The 22,927-nt window shown below is 38.0% G+C and overlaps 1 protein-coding gene and 2 long non-coding RNA genes across 3 annotated transcripts; 1 reads left to right on the top strand and 2 right to left on the bottom strand.

Moving 5' to 3' along the window:
• The first annotated feature begins 1,496 nt into the window (after positions 1 to 1,496).
• Positions 1,497 to 9,817, top strand: LOC127419169 (uncharacterized). The gene is made up of 3 exons (XR_007893622.1): positions 1,497 to 1,751; positions 2,407 to 2,580; positions 9,448 to 9,817. It is a non-coding gene; the product is annotated as an uncharacterized LOC127419169 (long non-coding RNA).
• Positions 9,818 to 12,215: 2,398 nt separating this feature from the next.
• Positions 12,216 to 13,836, bottom strand: LOC127419212 (uncharacterized). The gene is made up of 3 exons (XR_007893625.1): positions 13,557 to 13,836; positions 13,207 to 13,292; positions 12,216 to 13,099 (listed from the first exon to the last, which is right to left on the bottom strand). It is a non-coding gene; the product is annotated as an uncharacterized LOC127419212 (long non-coding RNA).
• Positions 13,837 to 14,656: 820 nt separating this feature from the next.
• Positions 14,657 to 20,414, bottom strand: LOC127440061 (WD repeat-containing protein 93-like; the record flags this gene model as incomplete). Its single annotated transcript, XM_051696445.1, is given in 7 exon segments — positions 14,657 to 14,852; positions 15,033 to 15,116; positions 17,502 to 17,641; positions 17,717 to 17,822; positions 17,928 to 17,991; positions 18,098 to 18,141; positions 20,287 to 20,414. Coding segments are annotated over 7 exon segments (762 nt in total), but the record flags the coding sequence as incomplete, so codon positions are not given.
• Positions 20,415 to 22,927: the final 2,513 nt, after the last annotated feature.

Genomic DNA, 22,927 nt, shown 5'->3' with positions numbered 1-22,927 from the left:
CGATTATGCTTAATAAGCCAACAGAGTGTGTGGTCACATAAAAGCCTTAAATGGCTTCATTTATCGATTGAAGGTCATACAACGGCTTAAGAATAAACTGATTGACGTGGGTAGATTTAGCATTGCATGTAAACACTTTTACTAACGTTCTTAACTGGCTTATCCAGTATGCTCAAGTATTTTACTCATGCCTCTTTACGGTTTGATATCAAAAGCAGAGAATAACTTGATTATTTTAAAATCCCAGGTAAACACGTTTCTCTTGCGTTATGGATTTTTTAAATAAACAGATTTTCAGAGTTAACTTTACACAGAAAAGGTTAGTAAGCAATTTTATCACACTAAAATCATGTTAACACGCATATTGTTTACATCTTAAGGCTAAACTTTTAAAACAGTAAGTATTTTAATGTTTACGCAGTGCCACCACATTCACAATTGTACCTCACTGTAACAGAGTTTTACTTTTTTGAAAGAAATTTAACAAATGTAAAAATAATGAGAATGTTTATTTAAGCTTATTATGTTTAATAAGCCGACAATGTGTGTGGTCATGTAAAAGCATTAAACAGCTTTCTTTTATCGGTGTATGGTCATAAGAAAAGGACAGTGATTTCCAATCCCGGTCAGATGCAAATGTCTACCACAGTGTGACATCACAATGTGGAGGAAGTTTTGGCAGCTTGGTTTCAACAAATGCTTTTTTCGCAGTGAGAAGAAAGTTTTGAATTCTGAAACTTACCGTATGTTTTTATAATACAATGACCTCTTATATGTTACAAGATCAAGGAAAATTTTATTCCTCATGTCATGACCCCTTTAAATAAGCAGATTTTTTGAGTTATCAGTGTATTGATATGTCACAGAAACACAAACAGACATATTACATGTTACTTAACTAATAACGTAATTCATATAATAAAATAATCAATGTTTTAAATGTATTCTAAATAAATAATATTATTTTAGAAATATGTGTAACCCAAGTAATGTTCTTAAAAGTAATTGACTAAATTGAAAATCAGTAACTGTAATATGCTTTACACTACTAGTTGACTTTAAAATGTATTTAGATCACAGTAGTTAATAACTTTGCAATCAGATTACACCCAACACTGATAAGGAACAAGTTTTTTACAAGTTTTTACTGACTAAAAACAGTAGGAAAAATAATTGACTCAAGACACACACAGATATAATCCTTTTAGAAAAAGGTGATCCCGTTGGCTGCACCATTCAGTAGTCATTTAGGGATGCTATATTCACAGTGAGTGTGATTGTAGGTAATCATTGGTTGTGCTGAAGGTCTCTGCCCGTCAATACTCTGAGGCAAAGACAATTTACTGCTGCCTGTAGAATAGACTCAGCAATAGCATAACAGTATATCTCAGACTGTCTTAAGAGGCAGGGTTGATTTACACAAACACACACTGGGAGGGGGAGGGGGGGGGGGTATTGACAGATTTATAATCTCGCTTGATTTCTCAGTTTTAAAAAGTATATATTAATAATAATCAGCTTACATCACTTAATCCATTATTAATTGTATCTTTGAATTTGCTATAGTGGGCTGACCCATCACAATGATGATGACAAAGTGTCAGCAGGCAGTGGAGATGAATAGTGGTGCTGCAGGAACAGCCTGGCTCCGAATGTCAAAACAACAAAGAGGTTCATTGTACTTACAGAAGAACAAGAGATCTCCACAGAGGTGGACTTATGGGTCTCCAAACACTATCTTTTGCACAACAGTAACCTTTTTATTTTATTTTTTGCACATATTTGAAGCATAGCCACCTTTTAGAAATGTTTTAATGTAATACATAGCATAACTATCCCATAAAATAAAATGTGAGAGAACTGTTACTCAAAAAGTTTGAAAAGTGTTCATGAGTATTAATATAATGGTTATCTTACATAGTTTTTGGCCTTGTCAGCTGTCTCAGGCCACTGTGAACTCTTCTTATGGGCACAGTTGAGAGACCTTTGGACATTTTGATTCATGTAGTCAGGTTTCCAAAACTGGCCTGTAATATTGTGTAACCAACCTGGTCTCATAGAATGAACATTACTCTATAACCTTTATTGTGAATACAGTGCAGGAAGACTGGACTAGCGGTCAAAGTTACAAATGCACTCATTCTGAACTGAAATATAGCTGCACTGATTGAATAAATAGAAATATCATAATACATCTGACAACATAGGAATTAATTTATGTGTCCTTGATAAATTTCCTCCATCTATGTGACATTGCAAAATAATCTACCAATTACATACATAGTTATCAGCTGTTTTCAGAGGTTCACTTATATTTGCTATAGCTGCTGAAAAAAACAAGTCTAAATAAAGGTATAGACTAATTAGAGTATTACTAAGAGATCTTTTTATTTAATGTTTTTACAGGAGTCTTAAAAAAGAGAAATTGAGAGAGTGGGAGAAACAGTGTAACTGGAATATATCTGGCATTCAAGGATGCAATCGTTAGTGAGCAGAGGAACAGGTGATCTCCTAACTCAGCAGAAAACATCTAAGCCAAGGTTGACCATGTCACTGAAACTCCGTTCACCTTCAGTTAGAGTAAGTGTCAAACCCTTAGCACAGGCTGTATGTCAAGGCTGTTTCTTGTTTGGATAAAACAATACTTACAATTATTTTGCTTCATCTATCAAGCATTTTAGATTCACTTAATTTTCATATTAAGTGAAAAATGCCTACTGTACTATAATTAACATGTGCAATGTGGTTTTAAACACTAAACCATCCAACTAATAAATATTCTGTACACACTAGCATGTCGAATGGAAAAACAAAACATGTACATGTCAAGTTGTTTTTATTTGTGTAGCACTTTTCACAACACACATCGTTTCAAAGCAGCTTTACAGAAAATCATACATTAACAGAAAATGAAACTATAATATCTATAAAGTCTTACAGTCATCACTGTGTAGTTTGATTAAATATGAGTGTAAATTGTGTATAAAAAATAAATAAATAAATAAATATATAATAATTGTATTTAGAATCCCAGTGAGCAAGCCGAAGGTACTGGTTGATGTATTCTAAAATCTAATTTAAATTTCTTTCACATAATTCATTGATTCTAAAACCAAATTTAAAATAAACCCTAGCAGAAATAAATAAATGAGACATGACATGAGCAGTGTTGGAACAGTTATACACTGGTAGGCCAAAAGTTTGGAATAATGTACAGATTTAGCTGTTTTGGAAGGAAATTGGTACTTTAATTCACCAAAGTGGCATTCAGCTAATCAAGTATAGTCAGGACATTACTGATATAAAATACAGCACCATCACTATTTGAAAAAAGTCATTTTTGATCAAATCTATACAAGCCCCATTTCCAGCAGCCATCACTCCAACACCTTATCCTTGTGATTAACATTTTTTATTGATTCATACATAAAACAAAGTAAAGCAAAATATATATACATAGAATCAATATTTAACCCCCCACTATTACCCCTCCCCCTCCCAATCCCCAACCTCACCCTGACCGTCAACAAACATTCCTGTGGTCACATATGAGTATAGACACACACACACACACACACACAAACACACACACACACACACATACACACACACACACAAACACACAAATAAATAAATAAAATGATATGATATATATATATATATATATATATATATAATAATAATCACACACATTAACAGGCAATGCCCCTCTCTCTCCAATGCCCCTCCCCGAGAGCCCTCCAAAAACACCAAATATTTGCCCTATTTCCCCACAAACGAGTCCAAATTCCCCAGTCTTCTAGATGACCATTCTTCGAAAGCCGCCACCCTCCCCATCTTTGAGCACCACTCCTGAAATGGGGGTGCTCAAGCCGACTTCCATCCCCTTAAAACGATTTGTCTGGCGATCATGACATTGGTTAGGACCCAATTTTTTATGTGTTTATTCCCTATATTGATGACCGCCCCATCGCCTAAAATACAGAGTCTGGGGCAAAATGAAATTTGAGTGCCCAATACGTCACACATAAAACTCTGAACCTTCAACCAAAATTCTTGGATCTTAACACATCACCAAAAAATATGGGTTGTGTCTCCATCTTCTGATTGGCATCACCAGCAGGTGGGAGTGTCTTTAAGACCAAGCCTATACAATCTAGAGGGGGTCCAATAGAATCTATGTAAAATCTTGAATTGCATTAGGCGCACCCTTGCATCTCTAGATGCAGACTTGATGGTTTTTAGAATCCTAGCCCACACTCCCTCCTCCAATACCAAGTTTAAATCTTTCTCCCATAATCTCTTGATAGAAGTTAAAGCTCCATCCCCCAGACTCTGAATTAGCAGGGAGTAATACACTGATGGCTCATGACCTTTTCCAAAAGCAGTAATCACCTCTCCCAGAGTGTCTGCTGCTTTAGGGGGGTGTATGCTACTCCCAAAAATAATATAGAGCAGGTGGCGCAGCTGTAAATACCAAGAAAAAACTGAGATCTGGGAATCCCAAAATGTTGAACCAAATCTTCAAAATATGTCAACACTCCGCTCTCACATAGGTCACCGAGTGTAGTAACCCCCTCACAATCCACTCTGACCAGCAGAAAGGGGACTTATTAATACATAATTTGGGGTTCAGCCACATGCTCAAGGCAACATTTAAATAAATGTCCGAATTAAACACTCTGGACACTTTTGTCCATACCGAGTGCAAATGCGAGATATCGGGGTGTAACTTCTCCGATTAGTATGATAGAAAGGATTTGCAATGGCAAAATAGGGGCAAGAACTTCCTGTTCAATACAAAACCAGGGAGGGTCTCTCTCAGGTGGAAGCGACCAATGAGCCAAATGTCTGAGACCAAATGCATAATAATAAAACAAAATCTTGGGTAGGCCTAGCCCACCTTTGTCAATCGGCCTACGCAGCTCACTGAAATATAATCTGGGACGTTTACCATTCCAAATCGCTATGCTATCAAATTGCTTGAAATAAGAGAGGGGGACATCTATAGGGAGAGATTGTACCAGGTAGTTAAATTTTGGAATACAATTCATTTTAATACCATTAACCTTGTAATGAATGTTATGTTACCTTGTAATAATGTAATGAATCCCAATGTAATGAATCCCACCTGCCCACATCGCTCGAAAACCTTTTTATTAAAGGGTCAAAATGAACTCTAACTAAATCACACAAATTTGATGGGAATAAAATACCCAAATACTTAATGCCCTGTTTGGGCCACTGAAAGGTGCCTGGCTGAAAAGCTGTTACCGGGCAGTACGCTGTCAGATCCAAAGCTTCAGATTTAGACCATTTAACTCTGTATCCCGAGAACTTAGAAAAGGAATTAATAATTCTGTGGAGGCAAGGCATAGATCTAGTAGGGTCGGAGACGAATAATAAAATATCATCTGCATAAAGCAAAAGCTTATGCGCCACACCTCCTGCCACTAAACGTGTAAACATGCGCACTGACCCCACGCACGATTGCACCAACCGGCGTCCATCTCTCTAAACTCAAACAGTCCAGAAATGATACTACACAAAACAAACTCCAGCCGCTAGGTGGAACCAGCACAAAAAGAAACGAAAAAGGTGCTCAGTTTCCTCGGACAGTCAAGTGTATCTTCAGTGAGTCAGGTCCACTAGGCAGCAACATGAAAACCACCAAATGGCTTACTCACTTCAGTGTCTTTATGAAGGACAATGCTTGCTGTGGGCATGTAAATTCTCTACGGCCATCCTTAGCATCTATTCTCAGTTTGGCCGGAAACCTCAGAGAAAACACGACCTTCCGTTGATGTAAGAGATTCTTGCATTCCTTGAATCGATCACGTTTCTCTCTTGTCGAATTTGCAAAGTCTGGGAACAAGAAAATGCTGTGGTTCTTCCAAGAAAACCTTCCTTTACTACACGCCTCGCATAACACGAGATCTTTATCTGATGATCTCAGAAATTTGGCCAGAATTGATCAGGGCCTGTCTCCCTCAGCGGATCTCCAAGCCGGGACTTTGTGAGCTTGCTCAATTTCCAGCTTATGGCCTGTTATGTCAAGTAGACTCGGGAAGAGCCCGTCTAGGAATTTTACCATATCTTGACCTTCCTCATGCTCAGGAATTCCAACAATTCAGATGTTGTTTCGTCGATTACGATTCTCCAAATCCTCCAGTTTTTCCCAAACGCATTCCAAATCCACCTTGGTCGCTAGCGGGTTAGCAGCTAATTCCCTCTCCGATGACTCCAGATAATCAATCCGTTTCTCAACGTCCGACAATCTTGTAACCAACTCAGTGAATTTCATCACTATGGAAGTGATTGATCGACATATTACAGCAAGATCCTCCAAGACTTCATTGACCTTCGTCAGCATTGCCAACACATTCATCAATTCACGCCGGATTTCTTTCAGTTCACCGTCCGAATTGAGTCCGTTCCTTTCGACCTGCCGCTGCGGGGAATCAGCTTGAGCACGTAAGTGTCTTTTAATGTCTCCAGAGCCCGAGGATTTTTAATTCTATATTGTCTTTCTCGAACAGTTAAGAATCAGGGTGTATCGAATCTCACCGGTTTATGACACAAATAGTATTAAAACTAGCAAAGTGCGTAGAGCTCGCCGTTCACACGTCCGCTCTTTGCATGGCGTCACATGGTCTAAGAACAACATCCCTAAGGAACGCATGCGGACACTGAAGATGAGTGTGGTGATTGTCCTGCCATTCATGGTGTGCTGGACACCCACTACATGCTTGGCTTGTGGTACTGGTTCTGACCTGCTGGCCTGGAGGAAACAGTGTCCCACTCCATCTTACACATGCTTTTTATCTTTGGTCTGTTAAACGCTTGTTTGGATCCCATCATCTATGGATTCTTTACCATTCCACTGTGCAGAGGTATGAGGCACTGGCGGTATGACAATAACATGGTAACACTTGAGCTGGAGAACACTAATAACTCTTTGATGATGTCCTTTAGATGCTCTGCCTCCTCTCGCACCTTTAAAAAGACTGGCAGTTCAGCACACTTCTAGGGAAAATCTAGAATTAGATGGAGAGCATATATACAGGATTAGAAATGATGGAGAGGAAATAAAAAATGGTGTGGCCTTTTCAAGTCACTCCCCCTGTATTGACTAAAGGACATGCAGAATTCATAAAGAGTTGTCTAATGTATATGATAGCTTTACATTTTTTTCTCTCAATGAAAGCCATCACTGTTAAGCACTTTAATCTAATACATGTATGTTTGATATAATATAATATATAAATTCTTTAAGGGAAGGGCAGATGTAACTTACCATAATTCGTTTCTTAATATGAATATTTTGTGGCTGATGATCTCTGTTGCACGCTGAGCCTTGAGTTGACCATGTGTTTTATATGTTATTTATTTGTCATTTATACGGCATAATGGATCAATGCAAACTGCACATTTTTGTGCATACTTTGGTTAATAGCATATCTACAGTAGTAGATATAAGTTTGTCCATTAAGGGTCTCAAGGATGGACTGAATTTTCTTTGTGAAATGTGAAATACTCTGCATGCATTCACACAGATCATATTTTCTCAGGCAAAAGTAAATTCCATAAAAATAGCACAAATCTATTTTCTTGATGTGAACTGAACTATTTAAAAAGATATAGAGCTATAAATGTCTTGATTTTTTGACTACCACACCTGTTGCTAGGGTGGGTACAGTCACGTTGGGTTAACCTCCTCGTAGTCGCCATAATGTGTGGTTCTCGCTCTCGGTGGGGCGCGTGGTGAGTTGTGCGGATGCCACGGAGAATAGTGTGGGCCTCCACAGCGCTATGTCTCTGCGGTAATGCACTCAACAAGCCACATGTTAAGATGCGTGGATTGACGGTCTCAGACACGGAGGCAACTGAGATTCGTCCTCCGCTACCCGGATTGAGGCGAGTCACTACACCACCACGAGGACTTCAAGCGCATTGGGAATTGGGCATTCCAAATTGGGGAGAAAAAAGAAAAAAGAAAAAAAATATATTATAGTTTTTTGCTTATTGTTACCCTATTTTTGTCCCATGGTCCAAAAGTTGAAATGACAGTAAATTAATAGGAAATTGAAGCTTTGAGGGCAACTCAACATGGTCTGGCAGTGACTCACATCATGGCATGTTCCACAACTTCGCAAAAATCACATCAAAGCCTCTCAACTGCCCATGGTAGTCCATTTACAGTGAATTGGCAAGATTTTTTGACTAAAAATAATAAGTGAATGAACAAAATGGCATGAATAACTTGGAGTGGTTGAGGATTTTTTTTTAAGCCTGTGGAAGAGAAAGCTGGATACATTGATGAATATTGCAGCCTAAATTCAATTAATTTTATCTTCAGAACAAACGCCACTAATCATGAAAAGATGTGCTTGCTTGAGCCCTGCTGAAGAAGACTAAACTGGAGCAAAGCTGAAAACCAGTGCCTATAGCCTGTCAAGTGAATAAGAACAATAGATCCAGGAAAATAGTGTTGACATTCAATACTAATGTGAGGGAAAAATCATTAGCTGTAATATTGGTATATGAACACTTTTTGACTGCAGGACAGATCATAAAATTCTTGTGTTATTGTGCAGACCAGTGAGTTTGCTTTTGTCTCGGCGCTTGTGTACTGACCGAGCAAACAAATGCACTGAATTTTGTTCACTTGGCCTTCTAGTAAGTAGACAGCAAGAAATAGAAATGCAATTGTAGAAGAAATGCTACCTTACATAACTGAGGGTAAAATTACTGAGAAATCAAGTCATAATAAACAAGATTTCTAATGCTTATAGATGCTAATGGCCTGGCTTCATGTGTGAACTCTCTAGCAAGGAATGACATGATAACCAGTGGCCATAACCAAAATAGTGATTAACTTATGAGACTACATTATAAAAGTTTAGACATTTTCACATGTATTGTATTCAAAAATGTAAAAATGATCAAATCTAAAGCTAAAGCAACACAACAATACAATTATTTGCATTCTGTTCTTATTTTCTCTGGCTGGCAGCATCAACATCACTAAAGATGAATGAATGCATTTGATTATTCGCTTTTGAAAATATGGTAACAAAAATGCACTCTCTGTGTCCAAACAGTTATGTCAGGCCTCTAAATATTGTATGAAGTTCATTTAAAAACATAATTCTGAAGCTGCTCCCATCGGAAAGCCCAATATCTGTCCCTCTCTTCCAAAGATGCAACTCTGCACACAGAAAGACATACAGTACAAAACTATTTTTGTTAGAGGCCAAATCATTCCATGATGATTCAGTGGATGATCTGTTAACATGCCATATAATCCTAATCATTTAACATCTGTCTTAAATTCTTTTATTATTTATTTATAAACTACAGCTCACCAACCTTTCCTGAATGTAAAGGTTGCAAGCCTCCACCAAACTTGAGAGTGTGGCTATTGTCTCTCTCTCTCAATTGCAGATGACCTTGTGACCTGGTAGGTGTCCACCACAGAACATTCAGAAAAGGTAATGATGAAAAGAGTGCACTGATCGACTACACTATCTGTCAAGCCTGTCAAAGGTGTTTTCATGTCACATAATAAACATTAAGAAGGTGTAAGCATGACAGCAATTCTTCTGTAACTGTCACTCAAATCACTGTATCACTTACCATCCACCAGTTGTCAGATAACATGCTAGAGCCTCATCCATTGCTTTTCAAGTAAATTATTCACCATTACCAAATACTCTTTTCTTCAACCAGCCATGAGAACTGACTTGAGCAAGTGTAATTTTTAACTATTGACTCTTCAACTGGATAAAAGTGTGAAACCTACCTCTAATATGCAGATTTTGTTGGACTGGCTCCAGCGCATACACAGGTTCCCAGAGTGAGCCCTGCACATGAGTTTGAGGCAGGTTTAAGCTGCACACTGGTGCTTTATTCTCCACTTGTCCATTTTTTGCGTCAACAAAGTCTGTGAACAGCTTCAAGAATTAGTGCTTATACATTCACATTTATGTTCTTGGCAGATGCTTTCTTGCTAAAGTGACATAGAAGTGCATTTTTCTGTAAGTGAGGATCATCTGTGTTAGTAGCAATAAGCATAGACCCTAAAACCTCTATGTAACTTGGTCACAACACTAAATAAAAAAAAAAAAAAATAATAAAAAAAAACAAAAAACTACTGGTCTGAAATAATTTAAGACAGAACCAACTAAAGTGTCTAGCAGAATTATTCTGAAGCAAGTTATTTTACCATACCAGACACATTAGGAAGGGCACAGGTTCAGCAATAGTTGCAAAACTGCCTTGGTCTGCAGGTCTGCTGTGAGACAGTCACTGTATTTATTTACACACCATGTTTTGTATTTATTATAGTAAATCCATTGTAATATAACTCTTATACAGTTGAGTGCATAACTTTGTATCCCTCTTGCAGAATCTAAATGTTTAGCATTTTTAAAAAAAATTACAGGGATCAAAAAAATTTCACTTTGTTTTTTATTTAATACTGCTCTGATTAAGCTATTTGAGATAACAGATATATATTTACATATATTCCTGAAGACAGAATAACTGAATTTACACAAATGGTCATGATAAAAAGTTTACATCCTTTTGGTTCTTTATACAGGTGCATCTCAATAAATTAGAATGTCGTGGAAAAGTTCATTTATTTCAGTAATTCAACTCAAATTGTGAAACTCGTGTATTAAATAAATTCAATACACACAGACTGAAGTAGTTTAAGTCTTTGGTTCTTTTAATTGTGATGATTTTGGCTCACATTTAACAAAAACCCACCGATTCACTATCTCAAAAAATTAGAATATGGTGACATGCCAATCAGCTAATCAACTCAAAACACCTGCAAAGGTTTCCTGAGCCTTCAAAATGGTCTCTCAGTTTGGTTCACTAGGCTACACAATCTGCTGATCTGACAGTTGTCCAGAAGACAATCATTGACACCCTTCACAAGGAGGGTAAGCCACAAACATTCATTGCCAAAGAAGCTGGCTGTTCACAGAGTGCTGTATCCAAGCATGTTAACAGAAAGTTGAGTGGAAGGGAAAAGTGTGGAAGAAAAAGATGCACAACCAACCGAGAGAACCGCAGCCTTCTGAGGATTGTCAAGCAAAATCGATTCAAGAATTTGGGTGAACTTCACAAGGAATGGACTGAGGCTGGGGTCAAGGCATCAAGAGCCACCACACACAGACGTGTCAAGGAATTTGGCTACAGTTGTCGTATTCCTCTTGTTAAGCCACTCCTGAACCACAGACAACGTCAGTGGCGTCTTACCTGGGCTAAGGAGAAGAAGAACTGGACTGTTGCCCAGTGGTCCAAAGTCCTCTTTTCAGATGAGAGCAAGTTTTGTATTTCATTTGAAAACCAAGGTCCTAGAGTCTGGAGGAAGGGTGGAGAAGCTCATAACCCAAGTTGCTTGAAGTCCAGTGTTAAGTTTCCACAGTCTGTGATGATTTGGGGTGCAATGTCATCTGCTGGTGTTGGTCCATTGTGTTTTTTGAAAACCAAAGTCACTGCACCCGTTTACCAAGAAATTTTGGAGCATTTCATGCTTCCTTCTGCTGACCAGCTTTTTAAAGATGCTGATTTCATTTTCCAGCAGGATTTGGCACCTGCCCACACTGCCAAAAGCACCAAAAGTTGGTTAAATGACCATGGTGTTGGTGTGCTTGACTGGACAGCAAACTCACCAGACCTGAACCCCATAGAGAATCTATGGGGTATTATCAAGAGGAAAATGAGAAACAAGAGACCAAGAAATGCAGATGAGCTGAAGGCCACTGTCAAAGAAACCTGGGCTTCCATACCACCTCAGCAGTGCCACAAACTGATCACCTCCATGCCACGCCGAATTGAGGCAGTAATTAAAGCAAAAGGAGCCCCTACCAAGTATTGAGTACATATACAGTAAATGAACATACTTTCCAGAAGGCCAACAATTCACTAAAAATGTTTTTTTTATTGGTCTTATGATGTATTCTAATTTTTTGAGATAGTGAATTGGTGGGTTTTTGTTAAATGTGAGCCAAAATCATCACAATTAAAAGAACCAAAGACTTAAACTACTTCAGTCTGTGTGCATTGAATTTATTTAATACACGAGTTTCACAATTTGAGTTGAATTACTGAAATAAATGAACTTTTCCACGACATTCTAATTTATTGAGATGCACCTGTATACTAGTGTGTTGCTTTCTCGAAGATCAGTGACTGTGTCTTGTTGTGAATGAGTCCCTGCTTTGTCCTGAGCATTGAAGCTGTCCACTGTTCCTAAGAAAATCCTCTAGGTACTGCACTCACTTCGGTTTCCCAGGATCTTCTGCACATTTGACTCCTTCCCAACATTGGCTATAGGGTCTTGACATCCAGATACAGATTTTGACAGGACAATTAAGGGACTTTTACAACTATTACAAAATTTGCAGCACTCATTGTTGCTCAAGAAGGCAACACACTATATAAGAACCACGGGGATGTAAACTTTTGAACAGGATGTTTTGTGTAGACTGTTAATATTTTGCCTTGTGGCATAAATGTAAATATCTATTATGTAGTTTCTGAGGGGCATTACGAAATAAATAATATATGATCTTATTTCTTATATTTGTTTAATTTCTGAAAGGGGTGTGTAAACTAATGAGACAAAAGGTGGATGCACTGCACTCAACTGTATAATATACTGTATCCGCACCTTTGAATAAGTGCAACAATGCGTGTGTCTCCTCCACATTCTGCTGTCACACTGTAGCATGCCCCACTTCTGCAGATGAGCATTCACTTTAGTCTAGGTAAAAAGGGACCCTGAGGAGTGACTGGTAGCTGCTTATGACTTGGAAAAATTATCTTCAGCCCACAAATGGCACTGTCTCCTGGGATGACAATACTGGCATATGGGCACCTTGTACCACCAGAATATAATTAGGGGTATTTAACACATTATACACAGTACAATGACTATATACTAATGTTACCAAACATTCGGTCCCATATACCTGCTGACCAACAAGCCGTAGTACAATGAACCGTGTGCCGGCACTGACAGCAGAGCAGAGGATTTCCTGAGAATTTGGCCACAAAACATCTGGCCTGGGCTCACCGTCTGATTTAGGAGCAGATTTAAACATAACTTATAGATATTAAAACAAATGTATGTATCTTTCTTTTTAATACCGATATGTAAAAATGTATGAGTACTGGCTGCAGTACCTGTTTTGTCCTTGTGAGTCTTTAACAGGGATCCTGTAAAATATTATGAGTGCCACTCCACCACAGACACACAGCAATGGGAATATCTACAGATATAGAAGAAATATCAGAAATGTACATGTAACAAAATGAGAGCAAAGCTAACTAAAGCCATTGAATTAGCTAAACTGTATTTACAAACCATCATAAGGCATGAACACGCACAAATACAAACTTGTGTAAGAGAACGTTTTCATTATCTTTTACATTCAGTAATAAACACTGATGCCCTGCTTCCGCAGACTACTGTATACTGTATGTGTCACTGGAGAACACCATGTAAGAAATAGTTTACTGAGTACATGACTCACCTCTAGTTGCCGTTGTTCCCCCAGGCAGAGGGCAAAATCCTTCACGCAGTAAGTGAAATGTGCAGTTGCTTTGATGAAAAAGATTGACAAATAGTAACAAATCTTGTAGTGAATAACCTCTGCTACTAAAATGAACCAACTATGCACGTGGCACCGGTTAGTACCGGTTCTAATGACTCAGCACAGCACGCAGTTTCCCAATGCACTTCCTACAGTCTCAGACAATTTGGTATTTAATCTTGCTGATTTGTTGTTTACATACAAGAGCAGCAAATAGGAATTTATCGTAACCCTTGTTTTTAATATCCATTAAATGTTTTTCAGTAAGTTACACATTTTGTACAAATTATGAATATTTGACTTAACAATATTACATTGTTAAAAAAACAAACCTGTATAACTGATAATATATTATACATTATATATACTGTATAATATATTTGACTGCTATGTTGCTCGGAGCTGCACCCAAGACTTTCACCCACTGTTGCACATGTGTATATGGTTGAGTGACAATAAAGTGATGGATTTTTATTTGATTTGATAACTTTCTTCTGTGGACCACAAAAGGAGTTGGAATGACAGTCTTAGTCACCATTCACTTTCAATGTATGGAAAAAGATGCAATGAAAGTGAATGGTGACTGAGGCTAGCTTTAGCTAGCTAGTGTTCCACAGAAGAATGAAAGATATAGAGGTCTGGAACAACATGAGGGTGCATAAACCATGGAATCTTCCTTTTTGGGTGAACTATCCAAGTGAACCCAAGACCAAATTAAGGGTGAAGAAATAAAGAATTGCTGGAACTCAGCAAAAATGTGCAATATATGTATATGTGTATTTCAAACATCCCACGGAGCCTTCTTAGTTTCAGACATATTTTTATTATACTGGCTCTGTAGTGGTTGTAATTGTCTAGAATTCAATAAAAATCCTTTGAAATCCTCATTATTTTGTTTATTCCAAGTTTATTAATTTGATCTTGGTTAGTCCACAGAGGTGTATTTACACTTGAACTTTATTGATATCATGATAAAGATATAAATGAAAGTGAGAATGTGAGTGATGTATGGAAGCTATACCTCGTAAATGAAATCTGGCTTACCAGGAACCTTCTACTATCAGTTTTGGTGGTCTCTTTGGGCTGGAGGTGAGATACTTTACAAACATTTTTCTAAATGCCACATCCTGGTTTTCCCATTGACGACTGCTCATGAGATGATTTTGGCCTGAGCCTATTAAGATGCCTTCTTCTGTATTTTGCAGGACTTCAAATGGACTTTTCAGAGAGGTTCCTTAAAGACATGAACAGTGAATTCACAAAGGAAGAAGTGGCATAACCTACTTACAGTATGTCAAAAATAGTTTAAATGTTTCACATAACACACAAATGAACAAAACCGAGCATTTCAGTGGCATATGTGACTGCTGGTGCAATACAAATGTTGATAAAAAACAGCAATGTTTTAAATTATCTGCAGAGACTTCTAAAGATTTGATCTTCATAAGTAAAACTACAGGAGACAGTTTGGCATCTGTTGTCCCTGGGGTATGTGTGGCCAACAGAAGATTATATTAGGGCAGAATATTACCGTCTCATTATAGTAGCTTGAATACAATGCCAACAATGTCAAACATGCATACAGTACAAACAAGCTATATATTACATGGTTATAACTACATTACATAACGGTTGAAGATGTGCCTTTAAGGAAATGTAAAAGGGGCCAAACTATTAGTCCGATGTCGGATTCCAGTAAAATGGCTGAAGGTTTCTTCGTTGTTTCTGAGCGCTCAAGCAAAAACACTTATTATTAATTTGCACTTTATCAATTGACTCCGTTATTAATTTTATCGGACTCCAATTTTATATTAATCTGACTCCAATTTAAGTTGAACCTCTAATTTAGATTTAAGCTCTAATTGATTTCTGATTATTCTTTTGATTTAGTATTTTTAAGTTATTGATTACTCTGAATCATCCTAACATTCATTATCCTTTCATTCGGGTCCCGATTGTCGCTCAGAGTCATATGCCGGCTGATTAATTACATAGATCTCACGGACACAAAATCGCCAGTTCTGTTCATAGTCAGCGGTTGCAGGGTTTACTGATATCATCTGGTTCGGCCGCCTACTGCTTGCTCATAACCAGATGATAGTTTTATTTAGTCACGTTTCATACAACTTGCTAAGACGGTGATAAGCAGTGACTGGTAGTCTTATGTGGTTTTCTCCTATTCATAAGCTCCAGTAATGATCATTATCCTGGACATAAGTTTGCGGTAACAAAAGGCGTCCCTTGAATCTACCGGTGATAAATGATTTTGGAGGAATACCGAATAAATAAAAAAGTAACAATGTATTTGCCAGGTAGGATTTAAAACATAATTACAAAATCAATCAAAGCCAATTTCACACATGATCAGAATAAACAAACATTCCTAACAATAAAATAAAAATTCACTGTGGGGGAGGCAGATAACGAGCTGGCGTCAAACGTCATGGCCGCCGAGCCGGCGTCCCACGTCATGGCCGCCATGCCATGTCACAGCCACGCCAGAGTTGGCTCCATGCCATGTCACAGCGCCGACTCTGGCGTGGCTGTGACATGGCATGGCAGCCATGACGTGGGACGCTGGATCGGCAGCCATGACGTGGGACGCCGTCTCTTTATCTGCCTCCCCCACAGTGAACCACTTATCAGTAGGGCAAAATCGATATACTGATTTAGGCTGTAGGTACTCCAACCATCAGGCATCAGTTGGGCTCATTCAGCCCAAAACGGAAACAGTCCTTGAGGGCAATCTCATTAAAGTCGACCCTGCAGGCCAGAGTGCAGAAGTCCTCTACATATTCCTCCAGGGGACAATTCCCCTGACGTAGGCATTGGAGTTGAACTACTGGGTTCATGGTTAGGTGAGGTATTCTGTAACGATGGCTGGCGAGGCAATGACAGGCAGATGAAGACGAGATGATGTGAAGAACCCAAGTGCAGTTTATTACAAACGTGGAATCCAAAAACCGTAAATCAAACATGAAACAAAACAGACATAAACGACTTGACTTGACTACAGAACCAACATTACACAAACACAATACCTCACAAAGGACCATTGCAAACATGAGGGTATAAATACATGGACAAGAGTAACAAGACAACCAATGAACAGACAGAACTATAAACAAGATAACAAGACTAATAAACTAAAACCAATGACAAACTAGACTGATAACAAGTTACACGGAACCACATGACATGGAACCACATGACCTGAACAGGAACTAAACTTTAAAAAAAAAGACATGAAAACAAGAACAAAACACATAAACGTGACAAGGAGATCATTTAAATTGTAGGTCAAGGAGGGGGGATAGGCCTCCAGAATTCTGCAGTATTTGGCAAAGACCTTATAACTTTGTCACCATTAGTTTTACTGACATGGGAAAGAGACCATTATATCAGTCGCACAGAGACCTCTTAAATGATATCAAACACATACAGTTGCAATCTTTGTTTTTATGGTATTTGTTAAAATTTTACATATAAATTTTGTGTCTTTGTATTGGTCCTGAGCTGTTGAAGGGGAGAAGGGGGAGAGAGAGGAGAGGGGGCAGCAAGGTGATTTGCAATTTATCACACTGTGGTGATATTCAGGTGAAGATTTCAGCTTTGTAAAACAATGCAAAAGCGATTTGCAATTTATCACACGTGATGATATTTAGGTGTAGATTTCAGCTTTTGTGAGAGAGTTCAGATGTTGCCTGAAGTTGAAAGTTATTTGTTATTCCATGAATTGATGTGTGTTGGGCTATCAGACATCATGGCATCGGCCTTACAGAAATAATGTGCATAATGTATCTTTAAACATACAGTAAACAAGAATTTATAATTATCTAGTTAATAGGATTACAAATTTGTTCCGTCAATGTAACTATAATTACCTGTTTGGTTTCAAGCTCTTTCAGCCACACATCTTGTGGGAAGCAATAGACATCCAGCCAAACAGACCCACTAACTTCAATGTCATTCATAAAAAATAACAACAGCATTAGTGAATTAGTGGTTTTACATTTAACTGTAATCTTAGTTTTACAATAGACAAAGTTTAAAATAAGTATGTTTTATATAAGTCAGGATTAGTGTAAATTTAATTAAACATTAAAAACATTTAAAAACAATTTACAGGTCATTACTGCAGCTCCAAATTCTCCACCTCTAGAAACTTCAAATTTTGCACAGATGTGTCTTTGGTTTATATCATCCTGTTAGAAATTAAACAAAATGCAATGATTTTAATGTCCATTACAGAAACCAAACAACACACACAATATGTTAAATAATAAGCTTTTAAAAAGTAATATATACTCTGTGTCATTGATGACTTATTAATAATACATATTCTCCACATAATGAACAAAAAGCCATGCAATCCCTTACAATATCAAATAGAGAACATAAACTAAGAGAAAACACATAAAACACAAAGAGAGATTTGCATGCAAATTGTCTAAAAATATCTTGCACATTCATGAATTTACCCATGTCATCCACTGTGCATAGGAGGTGTGTGCAGTTTCCAGGGGTGTAAAGTAACGAATTACAAATACTTACGTTACTGTAATTAACTACTTTTTCCCAAGAATTGTACTTTTTTAAGTAGTTTAAAAATTGTATACATTTACTTGAGTACATTTTAAGTGCTGTAACTGTACTTTTACTGCGCTGTTTTCCCACCATCTGTGTTCGCTACTTCCCTGTCCTGATTTTATTTTTATCTATCAACATGATTAGCTAGGGAGAGTCTCGTGACTCCCGTCAAATCAAATCACATGTAAAAAACTTGAACGGCAACTGTAGATTTGGCGCCATCTGTTAAGGATTCCTCAAGTACAGTTCAACAACTGAACATCTCGGCAGCACCTGAAAGGGCTTTTCGCAGTGAAAAACGGCAATTGCTTGACTGTGTCATGTGAGTTTATCTTGCTCAAGCCAGATATCAGCATTAATCCTGCCTCTAATTTGAAGAAACACATCGAGGTAAATTTCATATTTCTGCTTACTAAATTCTATGTCTATAACATAGTCTGTAATTTAGCTATCTATCACTGAGATTATTGGGTTGATGTGAGAGATTAAGGCAATGTTATCAATAGGGCTGGGCGATAAAACGATCTTAATGTTTATCTGCAAAAAGAGAGATGTCCTCGACCAAACTTTTGAGTAATTTTCTATATTTAGCCTATGTTCTACATCTAGTCCAGGGGTGTTCATTACAACAATCGCGATAGCAAGAGCACTATTGGCTAAGCATAATTAACCCTTGTAGAGCAATACTTTAGGCAGAATATTCTACCAGTCACAAACTCAATGTTGAACATTGTATCTCAAAAGGAGGACGATGTGGCCCCCCATGTGCTACTTAAATAAATAATTCACACAAAAATGAAAATTCTCTCATCATTTACTCACCCTCATGCCATCCCAGATTTGTATGACTTACTTTCTTTAGAAGAACACAAATTAAGATTTTTAGAAAAATATTTCAGCTCTGTAGGTCCATTCAATGCAAGTGAAGGGGTGCCAAAATTTTGACGATCCAAAAAACACATAAAGGCAGCATAAAAGTAATACATACAACTCCAGTGGTTTAATCCATGACTTCAGAATTGATATGATAGGTGTGGGTGAGAAACAGATCAATATTTAAGTCCTTTTTTGCTAGAAATTCTTCTCTCTGCCCAGTTGGTGGCGATATGCATGAAGAATGTGAATCACCAATAACATAAGAAGAACAATGTGAAATTTAAAGTGGAGATTGACTGAGCAGGGAAGAAGGAGAATTAATAGTAAAAAAGGAATAAAATATTGATCTGTTTCTCACCACATCTATCATATCACTTCTGAAGTCATGGATTTAACCACTGGAGGCACATGGATTAGACTACTTTTATGCTGATTTATGTGATTTGTGGGGCTTCAATATTTTAGCACAGATTCACTTTCATTGTATGGACCAGAAGAGCTGAGATATTCTTCTAAAAATCTTAATTTGTGTTCTGCAGATGAAAGAAAGTCATACACATCCTGGATGGCATGAGAGTGAGTAAATGATGAGAGAATGTTCATTTTTGGGTGATTTATTCCTTTTAAAGCATGATGTAGCCCCTGTACCAAACAACTTTTCCCATGCCTGCTCTACCTCCTCTGTTGTGCAGGACATGACGTGCCAAGTGATCCTGCTTATTTAACAATTTTTTGCATTCCTTGCATTGTTTTGAACATGTTTTATGCACAACAATAACGCTCTGTTGGCATTAAGGGAAATTTAGACCCTACACATAAACTGATTTTAATGTAATTGCTTCATACATTATGATTTAAAATGGTGATCAGTGTATTGAAAATAACTTTTTAATCTTTATTTCTGTTATCATGTCTCCCTTTTTATTTTTTGGAATCAGATTCATGTAGTGTTTATCATAGATAAGTGATGTATTTTAAAAGTTGGCATACAGTGTTCATTATAATGGGGCATAGGTTTTGCAACTCAGTACTCAATACTCACTACTCATGAGTACTTTTAAATGAGCTATGCTTTTACTCTTACTTGAGTAGTTTTTAGGACAGCTACTTTTACTCTACTCACACTACATTTTTTGGGAAGTAACAGTACTTTTACTTGAGTATTATTTTTCAGTACTCTTTCCACCCCTGGCAGTTTCCCAATGAGGCACAAGAGATGCCGGTAAGCTCCACTCTTTCATCCTGCCACGTTCTTACACAAGTGAGAGTGGATGTACTGATGACTGACAGACCATGAGTGTGACCCAGGAACAGGTAAACTCCATCATCAGAACATGCAAGTTAGTTCTGCCTGGAAACTAGCAACCAAAACACAGAACTTTCAATAATTGAAATTTCAAATGAATAAACAACTTTAGGCAATTGCCTCCACAGTCAAAGTAGGACTGGGATATTATTAGGCTGCTTCATTCATTGTATTTGTTAAAAGAAGACAAAAAGAAAAAAATGCTATTACCATGGTGCATGATATGGCCATAGGTGGACTATGGCAATATCATGTTATTAGTCATTTATATTACCATGGTATTCTTTGAAGCACATTGGAATGCCAGGTAAATACCAGGTAAATGATATATACTGTACATATGGTTACCAAACAATGCCATGATATCTATGAAAGTATCATCATCTGACATCACTGACTCCACCATGGTACCGCCACAGTATTTTTTATAGGGATATTTCAGCTACTGCATGCAAGAGTCAGTTTACGGTATCATTTGTTTTCTAATAGTCTTTAGAAGTATTAAAAGTCATAACGTGAATAATTATATAGCCTACCATTTGAAGTTGTTTGCTACTTCACATACTAAAAAGGATTAACAACATTCTTCAATCATAACAACTGTTATCTGGAAATAAATAATACCAAAGGCTAAATAGTGAAAATACCACTGATATACTGTATATCAGTGGAAAATACTCACCGCTGATGCTCCAAGGCCACGTTCACACAGCAGCAGAATACGGTTGTCAGATCTGGTTCGAGTCCTTAATATGGTTACGTTCACACACAGGACGGTTATTTACGGGTGTGACAACCGCATTCTATAATCAAACTGAAACCCGCAAATTTTCAGGTCTCACAACCGCATTCTCGGCAAACCTGTGCTGTGTGAACGGAACCGCACTGGACAACTAGTTGTTAGTTATGTCATGTACAGTGAGAGGTCATGTGGGGTTTCGTTAACTCATGGAGATATTAGCTGCTTGCCATCCGAAGATTCACCCGCTGTTTTCCACCGGCTGCTCATGGGCACGAGCCACGCGACACAAAAGCTGCGCTCTGTACATGATTAAAAAGCATTCAAAGTTGCTGTCGGTTAATTATGATCTGATGGATGAACTTGTGCCTCGATTGGACTCATTTAATAATGCAGCGGCAATTGTGATAAGACATGCCGGATGTTGTCGAAGTCTGTTCCCCATTTAGTGTTCCCCGTAATGCCATTAAAAATTAAACATAGGGGGAACAGGGGGCCTGGATAGCTCTGCGAGTATTGATGCCAACTACCACCCCTGGAGTCGCGAGTTCGAATCCAGGGTGTGTTGAGTGACTCCAGCCAGGCTTCCTAAGCAACCAAATTGGCCCGGTTGCTAGGGAGGGTAGAGTCAAATTGGGTAACCTCCTCGTGGTCGCGATTAGTGGTTCTCGCTCTCACACGTGGTAAGTTGTGTGTGGATCGCGGAGAGTAGCATGAGCCTCCACATGCAGAGTCTCTGCAGTGTCATGCACAACGAGCCACATGATAAGATGCGTGGATTGACTGTCTCAGAAGCGGAGGCAACTGAGACTTGTCCTCCGTCACCCGGATTGAGGTGAGTAACCACGCCACCACGAGGACCTACTAAGTAGTAGGAATTGGGCATTCCAAATTGGGAGAAAAGGGGATAAAAATAAAAAATAAAAAATAAAAAACATAGTCTGTTCCCCCTATGTTTAATGTTTAGGGAACACTAACCGGGTAAACATACATCGCCATCTTTTAGTCATTGTCACTATGGTTACAGCTGTTAGAATACGGACGTGACTTCGGATGTTCGTTCGTTCATTCAAACTACCGCAAGCTGTTGTATGAACAGGACATTTGAAGTCTCACACCTGTAAGTAAATACGGTTGTCAGTCCCAAACACTGACTGTGTGAAGGTAGCCCAAGAGTTCTTCCGGTTTATGTTGTCATGACAACACTTAAAGGAAAAGTTCACCCAAAAATGAAAACTCATCATTTACTCACGCTTATACCATCCCAGATGTGTATGACTTTCTTTCTTCAGCAGAACACAAACAAAGACAAATAAAGAAGAAAAATCTCTCAGCTCTGTTGGTCCATACTATGCAAGTAAATGGTGATCAGAACTTTGAAGCTCCAAGAATCACATAAAGGCAGCTTAAAAGTAATCCAAAAGACTCCAGTGGTTAAATCCATGTCTTCAGAAGCGATATGATAGGTGTGGGTGAGAAACAGATAAATATTTGTCCTTTTTTACTATAAATCTCCACCTTTGGCCCCGACCAGTTGTTGACGATATGCTCAAAGAATGTGAATTGCCACCAAACAAAAGACGAGGAATGTAGATGTGAAAGTAAAAGTGTAAATTGATATGGACTAAACACTGGAGTTTTATGGATTACTTTTAAGCTGCCTTTAAGTGATTTTTGGAGCTTCAAAGTTCTGGTCACCATTTACTTGCATAATATGGACCAACAGAGCTGAAATATTCTTCTAAAAATCTTTGATCATCTGGGATGGCATGAGGGTAGTGAAAAGACGAGAGAATGTTC

This window comes from Myxocyprinus asiaticus, chromosome 1, assembly GCF_019703515.2.
Source record: "Myxocyprinus asiaticus isolate MX2 ecotype Aquarium Trade chromosome 1, UBuf_Myxa_2, whole genome shotgun sequence".
Lineage (NCBI taxonomy): Eukaryota > Metazoa > Chordata > Actinopteri > Cypriniformes > Catostomidae > Myxocyprinus > Myxocyprinus asiaticus.
Note: the sequence above shows the minus strand (reverse complement) of the source record. Positions and strands in the feature narration are given on the sequence as shown.